The following is a 9177-nucleotide window of genomic DNA, read 5'->3' as shown; positions in this document are numbered from 1 at the left end:
AGCGGCTCCAACAAGAAGCCAACCGGTCTAGAGACAATCAGGAAGACGAGGGGGATAGCCAGAGACGAAGCTATCAAAGGCCAGCCATTCTAGATGAACCGAGCTTAGAGCTTCTTCGAGAAATGAAGAAGGAAATGGATGAACTAAGGAATGCTATCTAAGAAAAAACAGATCGAAGCTTGGATAGGATGGTCAAGACAACAGATTCCCCCTTCACGGCAGCAGTTCTTCATGCCAAGTGTTGTCAAAGTTTTACCTGCCTCAGCTTGAACAGTTTGATGGGCTTAAGGATCCCCTGGACCATCTCAACACTTTCAAGACGACATTAGGTTTTCAACAACCCCCCGACGAAATAATGTGTCGTTCTTTCCCTACCACTCTCAAAGGGGCCGTGAGGGAATGGTTCACGAAGCTACCCTCCTTGTCTATTGACAACTTTGAACAATTGAGCAGTTCCTTCTTGCGCCACTTCGTTGGGGGACAGCGCCCGAGGAGGCCAGCATACCACTTACTCACTATCAAGCAAGGGGAGAAGGAGACCCTGAGGTCGTACGTGAAGCGCTTTACCCGGGAAACTCTGGAGGTAGACGAAGCTGATGACAATGTGCAGCTAACAACCTTTAAAGCTGGACTAAAATCTAGGGAATTCGTGGTCTCACTCACAAAGAATCCTCCGAAAACAATGGCCGAGATGCTCTTGAAGGCACAGAAGTATATGAATGCAGAAGACGCTTTAGCCGCGATAAGAGATGAAGGGAAAACCAATGAAAAAGGGAGGAAAGAGGAGGACAACAGGAGAGGATGAAAAAGGGAACGCTCAGATCATCAAACTAACGACATGGGTAAAAGGAAAGACTAAAAAGCTCATCGGACAGTAAAATTCACTCCTCTAATTATGCCTGTTAACAAAATTCTTGCGTAGATTAAAGACGAGCACTACTTCAAATGGTCTAGACCATTGCATTCTTCCCCTAATGTACGTGATAGGAAGAAGTATTGCCGTTTCCACAAAGATCATGGCCATTACACAGAAGATTATAGAGACCTAAAGGAGCAGATAGAGGAGCTCATATGAAAAGGGAAGCTAAAGTGGTTTGTGAAGAAGGGAGAGCCCAGTAGGACCAGGGACGATGACAAGGGAAATCTTAAAGTCTCACCAAAAGACGAGGATTACAACTCCCAGCGTCCACCATACGTGATCGGGGAGATAAAGAAGACACAGGTGGGCCATCCACAAGAGGGTCATTCAAATCCCTCAAGAAGTCATATCAGAGACAAGTGAACAGCGTCCACAGAATACCCCCTTTAAAATAGAGACGAACGGACAGGGATATTTTTTCTCTGAAGAAGATGCCAGATGAGTGAAGCAACCTCATGACGACCCTTTGGTCATAATGCTGACGATAGAAGGGTTCAACACTTGGAGGATCCTCGTGGACAATGGCAGCTCCGCAGATATCATCTACCTCTTCGCCTTTCAACAATTGAGGCTAGATCCAAAAAGACTGCTCCCTTTTAAGTCCCTTCTCGTCAGCTTCAGCGGAGACAGGGTGTATCCCAAGGGCATAGTGACTCTAACAATCACAGTGGGGTCTTATCCTCGATAGTTGACCTGACAGCTGGAATTCCTGGTGGTAGATTGTCCCTCTTCATACAATGTGATCATTGGGAGGCTCAAACTCAACTGCTGGAAGGCTGCCACTTCCACATATTGCCTGAAGACGAAATTTCCGACGAAAAATGGTGTAGGCGAAGTGAAAGGAGATCAAGTACTGGCCAGGGAGTGCTACCAGGCCATGTTAGCTTTAAAAGAAAACCATACATGGATGATCGAGGAGAGGGGAGAAGATGAAGAGGAAGCCTTAGAGACAATAGAATTGGTCAAAGGAGAAACCACAAGGGCGACCAGAATAAGGACTACTTTGAGTCCAGAGATGAAGATGAAACTCTTCCGGTTCCTTAAAGAAAACATGGACGTCTTCGCATGGAGTCACGAGGACATGCCAAGCATATCTCCAAAAGTCATTGAGCATAGGTTAAATGTGGACCCCGAGAATAAGCCCGTCCAACAAAGACGATGGGTCTTTGCTCCAGAACGGAACCAAGTAATTACAGACAAAGTCAATAAGTTGTTATCAGCAGGCTTCATTCGGGAAATCTACTACCCAGATTGGATTGTCAATGTCGTCCTAGTGAAAAAGGCAAATGGGAAATAGAGAATGTGCGTGGATTTCACGGACCTAAATAAAGCTTTCCTGAAGGATAGTTTCCCTTTGCCCAGGATAGACTAGCTAGTGGATTCTACAGCAGGGCATAAACTACTAACATTCATGGATGCATTCTCAGGATACAATTAGATAAAGATGGCTAAAGAAAACCAAGAGAAAACTACTTTCATCATTAGCCAAGGGCTCTATCGCTATAAGGTAATGCCTTTCAGATTGAAAAATGCAAGAGTAACCTACCAGAGGTTAGTAAATAAAATGTTTAGCAAGAAGATCGGGAGAAATATGAAGGTATATGTGGATGACATGCTCGTCAAGAGTAAAGAAGAGCTTGCTCACCTAGACAACCTCAAGGAAACATTTGCCACACTCAGACGATACCAGATGAAGTTGAACCCCAGTAAGTGTGCCTTGGAGTAGCCTCGGGGAAGTTCTTGGGGTTAATGGTTTCTCAAAGGGGGATAGATGTAAACCCTAAAAAGGTGCAAGCCATACTCGACATGACATCGCCAAAGACCGTCAAAGAAGTCCTGAAGCTCATGGGAAGGATAGCGGCACTCAACAGGTTCGTCTCTAAAGCGACGGACAAATGCTTACCCTTCTTTAAGACATTGAAGCAAGCCTTTGCTTGAACTAACGAATGTGAGGCAGCATTTCAAGAACTCAAGCGTTACTTGAGCAATCCACCCCTCCTGAGTCCGTCCAAGAAGGGGGAAAACCAGTATTTGTATCTGGCAGCATTAGCTACAGCAGTAAGCGCAGCCTTAATTTGAGAAGAAAACAGAAAACAACTCCCAGTGTACTACGTCAGCCAAGCTTTCCAAGGGGCAGAAGCCAAGTACCCAAGAATTGAGAAGATTGTATTCGCATTGATAGTAGCTTCGCGTAAGCTGCGACCGTATTTCCAAGTAAACCCAATCTTGGTAATGATGGAACAACCCATTAAAAAGTCCATGAACAAGCCTGAGGCAGCAGGGAGAATGGTCCAGTGGGCAATTGAGCTTAGCTAGTTCAACATTGAGTTCCACCCCAAGACAGCAATTAAAGTGCAAGCTTTGGTGGATTTCATTTACTGAGTTCACCCTCCTAGACGAGGACAACCACCCCGCGAGATAGAACGTTGGACAATACAGACCGATGGTTCGTCAGCCCAAAAGAGGAGAGGAGTAGGGGACGTCATCATTACCCCAGGCGAAGAAATGCTTAAATATGGAGTCCAGCTAAAATTCCCAGCCACCAATAATGAAGTCGAGTACGAAGGAATGCGGACGGGGCTAAGAGTTGGGAAAGCACTAGGAGCAAAAAACTTGCTCCTCCAGAGCGATTCTAAGCTGGTGATAGGGCAGATAAAGGAGGAATATGAAGCAAAGGAGGAAAGAATGCAAAAATACCTCAGGCTGACAAAGCACTTAACGTAAGAGTTTGACAGGGTGGAATTCGCGCAAATCCCTAGAAGCTAGAACATGATAGCAGATGAGATCACGAAGCTAGCATCATCGGAAGAAGGATCAACAAACATGGACTTAGAAATGGAAGTCTAGAAACACCCCAGCTTTGAAGAAGTCTCTACATTTGCAATCTAGAGTACAAATAGTTAGATGACCCCGATCATATCCTTCCTCCAAGACGGACACCTCCAACAAGACGTCGAGGAAGCCAGGAAGGTTAGGAAGAGAGCAGCCAGATTCACAATCCTGAATGATACCCTGTACAAGAGAGATTTTCCATGCCCTACTTGAAGTGCGTCGATGAAGAGGAAGCCAAGTATATTCTGGAAGAGATCCATGAAGGGATTTGTGGAGACCATGCAGGCCCCAAGTCCTTGGTAAGCAAAGTTATCTGAACAGGTTACTTCTGGCCTACTATGCAGGTAGACGCGAGGGAGCTCGTCAAGAAGTGCGACAAGTGCCAGAGGTTTGGGAATGTCCAATGCCTTCCAGCCGAGAGGCTAACGACAATAGCCTTCCCTTGGCGATTTGCACAATGGGGAATTGACATCGTAAGGGACAAGTAAAGTTTCTACTAGTCGCTATTGACTACTTCACAAAGTGGGTTGAAGCAGAGGCACTGTCAACCATGATTGAAGAAAAAATCTAGAGCTTTGTATGGAAGAACATAATCTGCAGTTTCAGGATTCCACGGATGATCGTATTAGAAAATAGATAGCAGTTCGATAGTCAAGGCGTCAGGGATTTTTGCTCAGGCCTAGGGATCAAGAACCAGTATTCATCCTCAAGACACCCACAGGTGAACGGACAGGCAGAGGTAACTAACCAAACAATACTGAAGATCATCAAAGCCAGGCTGGATGATGCTAAGGGGGTCTAGCCGGAGGAATTGCCCAATGCCTTGTGGGCCTAAAGGACTACAACAAGAACCCCGACAGGAGAAACCCCCTTCAGACTCACTTACGGCACTGAGGCGATGATCTCGGTTGAGGCGGGAATAACTAGCATCAGACGAGAGACGTTCCACGAAGAAAGCAACGACGATCAATTAAAGGTGAACCAGGATTGCTTGGACGAGGTCAGAGATGAAACCTCCAACAAATTGACGAAGTATCAGCAGAAGATGGTCGAGTACTATAACAAAAGAGTGAAGCTCAGACGAGTTGATATAGGGGACCTTATCCTGCACAAAGTCACCCCAGCAACCAAGGACCCAGCCCTAGGGAAACTCGACCCAACCTAGGAAGGACCCTACCGGGTCATCCATTACTCTAGATAAGGCAGTTACCACCTAGAGACCTTAGATGGATAGAGACTGCCATAACCATGGAACATTGAGCACTTGAAGAAGTACCATCAATAGATGTAACAAACAATGGTATTCGTTTTTGAGAAGTAATAAAAGGACTATTCAGCCAATGACCTAATGTGAGCAAACTTAGTAGCCCAAAAGTCACAAAAATTGGCTAAGTTGAAAGATTCAGCATAGACGGATGTAAGTTACTGACGAAGCCAAGAATGACAAGATCCCTGAAATAAGGTGTAAGTCACATAAATTGGCTAAGCAACAAGATTCAGCATAGACGGATGTAAGTTACTGACGAAGCCAAGAATGACAAGATCCCTGAAATAGGGTGCAAGTCACAAAAATTGGCTAAGTAATAAGATTCTGCCTAGACGGATGTAAGTTACTGACGAAGGCAAAAGAATGACAAAATCCCTCAAATGGGTGTAAGTCACAAAAAGAAAAATGGCTAAGTAACAAGATTCTGGCTAGACGAATGTTATTGACGAAGGCAAATGAATGACAAAATCCCTTCAATGAGGGTAAATCACGAAGAATGGCCAAGTTACCAAGTTCCACCTAGAAGGAGATAAGTTACTGACAGATCAAAACCTCTTCAATAAGAGTGCAAGTCACAAGGTACTAACGCAGAAGGAGTAACTAAAGGAATTAGGCAAACAGAGATCACGCAAAAACAAGAGTACAGACAAATAAGTATACAATCATGGATATAATTAAAGGCCCAAAAACAACCGGTAACCACCAGTGCTTTCATACTAAAATTAAAAGCCCATAAACACTGGGCTAAAAACATTGTTCTTAAATTAGAAATATTGTTTTGAAAGTAGAATAAAAAAGCCCAAAACACACTGGGCACCCAAAAAGAAAAAAGAATATATATATATATATATATATGAAAGAAGTCTTAAAGAAAAAGCAGGTTCAGGCGTCTGGAGGAGGCAGAGGGGCATCCCCAGGAGCATCATCCTTAAGAGTAGTGGATTGAGAAGCTTCGTCAGCTGCCATCTCCTTGTCCACCTCTTCAAGGTCCAAGTTCTCTAAATCTACTCCGGCTGGATGGTTGACTAGATAGCGCCTCAGGAGCTCGAAGCCTTGGAAGTACCAGCTGAAGAGGAGGGTGTTGTACTCCTCCGTCGTCTGGAAGGCTTCCACGGACTTTGCAGCAATTGTCTTGAGTTTTTCCTTCGCTGCCAAGAGCTGCTCGTCCTTCTCTGAGACTAGCTACTTTCCACCCTCAGCTCGTCAGAGAGACCCTTAACCTGCTCCTTGACGGTGTTAGCTTTTCCCATAGCAATGATCAGATCCTTCTTTAATTTAGAATTTTCTGCCTCCAAGGCCTCCACTCGTGACACTGCCAATGACACCTTCGCCTCCTAGGTAAGAAACTTCAAGGTAATGTGAAGGCTCTCCCCCAGCACCTACAAAAGAGGAGCCAGATCTCAAGACAATAATAATAATAAAAAAAGGGATGAATTTGCACAAATACACTACTTGGATGGGCTTGTGGAGATGACGGCCCACAACCTTGTTGGGAGACGAGCCCGAGAACACTTTCATATCCTTGACAGTAAAGGTCTCTTGCGCCCTCACCAGCACGACCCCAACATCGTCCCTAACACTGGACGAACGAGAGTCTGCTTTTTCCTTCCCCTTGTCACCAGTTCGCGACCTCTTTCGTTGGGGAATGATTTTCTCAACTAAGGTAGCCGGGGAGGCTGTCCTCGTCATCTCAATCCCAAGAGTGGCTGGGGTACTTGGAGTGACAGAGGCCCCCTTATTTGTCACACGCATAGCCCTGGTCTCGATGTTGGAAAGGGGCTTGTTCTTCTTGGCCCTCATTCGTGCATACATCCTTTGATTAAACTTGGTTGTTATCTCTGCGAAAGGAAAACACTTGAAAATAAATAAAAAAAAGGGAGAAAAAAAGGAGTCGCATAGACAAACACAACAAACACTTACTCTTTTTCTGCTCGATTTCTATATTCTGCTGGACAAAGGCAGACGGCTCTAGACCGAGGCAGTAAAAAGCTAGGGTCTACAGATCAACCAAATCGTCAAAATCTTCGATTGTCCTCGCTTACTCGATAACCTTCTCAACCTGCTCTCTATACCTGCTCTTAAGCTTAGGCTGTCTCTTAACTGCATGAGACAATGAATAGAAAGGTTAGAGACGATAAAATGAACAGAAGAAGATTAAAGGTTAAAGGGCTAGAAGAAATAACGATGCAGCTAAAATCGAGGTTCTCCACCGATGGAGTAACCTAGGGAGATCACCCCAAACTTCATTAGAGGGAGTCTCCTAGTCATCCCTGGACACAAAAAAGAACCGGGACTTCTAGTATCTGAATGACGAAGGCAGGTCCCAAACGATCCTAGTCCTCCTCTCCCAAGGCACCAATTCGGAGTATCCATGCTCCTTAGATATCTTTAAATGGTACAGGTAAACAAGCTCGTCCACCCTAATCATGTCCCCGTCTGTAGCAGCCAACCATATCTCCATATAGCTGACCACTATCCTCCACGAATTGGGCATAAGTTTCCCGGGAGTAATACCAAAATGTCTTAGAAGCTCCATAATAAATGGGTGGACGGGTAATCTAAGCCCACTCAGGAAGGCAGCTTCATAGAAGCACACCTCCCCAGGCGAGAAGTGGCAAGCTCGTTCCCCCTCATGAGGTAGACGAACCCTAACCCTATCTGGGAATTGGAATCTATCCTTAAATCTGGAGAGTGTCTCCCCGTCCAAACCACACACCTCCTCAAGGGTGTGAAAAGCCCTAACTACTTGAGGGCTGGAGACGGCGGTATTCCCCTCCACGGGGTCGTCACTAGATGACAGTCTAGTCTTAAGTTCACTCCATATCATCTCAGACATTGCCCTCCTCGCACTCACCAAACTCTCAAACCAATTGATCGATTGACAAAGCACATTGGATAACTCACCCAATACAACACCTAAACCATTACTCTCAAAAACAAAATTCCCAACCAAAGGGAGAAAAGCATGGGAAGTCCCTAAAGAAGCCCCCAAACGTGTAAAAAAGAAGAAAACCAAGGGGCAAACTACTCTAACCTCAGCACTATTGATCATGAAAACCAGAAAATGGAAGGAAAGAGATAAATCCTAAAAACCCAAAAAAAAAAAAAACAACACACACACACACACACACACAAAGGAGAGAAAAAGAAAAAATCAGACATTTGTCATAATCTATGTCTATGCCATAAAAAAGGGAAGGGAAGAAAGACATACCTCAAAAGGAAAATGCAGAGAGCTCAGCCATAGAATGCACCGGGTCGAAGAAAATTGTAGAGAAAAATTGGAGAGGAAGAAGCTCAGAGCAATGATTGGAAGTTGGAGAAAGTGAAGGGAAAAGTAAAAAGAAGAGAAGTTTAAAAACTAGGCATAAAAAACTGAAATTCAATGGGAAAACCAAGAGTCACCCAATTGGCACATTAACTGCACTGGCTAGAACGCGCCACATGGCCACGATGTGTGTGGCGCCGCCACTATGCACTAAGTGCGGGAAAAAACCCCAAGAGCCACGTCTGGTCAGAAAACCTTTCATGTTCTGATGGTCATCCTGACGCACCACGACGACCATGAAACTTGGGGGGGTAGCTGATGGGACTCACAAATCCACTTTCCCTAGACGACCTCATGAAGTACCTTCATCCACCTATGAAGGGGCATGGACGAAGGAAGGCAAGTCATTAATAAGAGAATTGAATACCTTGGACAATTACTAAGTAGCTATCAGACCGTTGGAACCTCATCAAGACCTACATTAATAAGCCCAAAGGCGTTACAAGAAGAGCATTAAAACCACAATCAAAGCCCCAAGGGCTAAAAGCCATGAAACTATATATACACACTCATTAAAGGTACAAAAGGTACTTATCATTTTCTCTTAAAAGATTTCTACGTACTAACTTTGGCATCGGAGACGGTGTGGCAGGCACCACACCGGCGACCATCTCAGGAAAGCCTCAGTCCCATTTTGTAGGAGCAGTGACGAGTGTTTAGCACCATCTAGACAAACCCTCTTGACTGACGATTTACACCTCATCATATATACACACATACACGTAACAATTTTAGCAATCTTTTATTTTGAAAAACAATAATTTTATCAATTCTGTTCAATAAAATTAAAATTTGTCACTCTTAACATATCATTGATCATTTTAAGAGTAA

General features: G+C 44.6%; 1 protein-coding gene across 1 annotated transcript; it reads left to right on the top strand.

The window, feature by feature from the left end:
- The first annotated feature begins 355 nt into the window (after positions 1-355).
- Positions 356-805, top strand: LOC142628638 (uncharacterized). Its single transcript, XM_075802690.1, has one exon. The coding sequence runs from the start codon at positions 356-358 to the stop codon at positions 803-805; it is 450 nt and encodes a 149-aa protein (XP_075658805.1).
- Positions 806-9177: the final 8372 nt, after the last annotated feature.

The sequence above is a fragment of the Castanea sativa genome, chromosome 3 (assembly GCF_040712315.1).
Source record: "Castanea sativa cultivar Marrone di Chiusa Pesio chromosome 3, ASM4071231v1".
Classification (NCBI taxonomy): domain Eukaryota; kingdom Viridiplantae; phylum Streptophyta; class Magnoliopsida; order Fagales; family Fagaceae; genus Castanea; species Castanea sativa.
Note: the sequence above shows the minus strand (reverse complement) of the source record. Positions and strands in the feature narration are given on the sequence as shown.

Coding starts and splice junctions, on each gene's coding strand:
- LOC142628638 (XM_075802690.1), top strand. CDS start 356: ATGTGTCGTTCTTTCCCTACCACTCTCAAAGGGGCCGTGAGGGAATGG.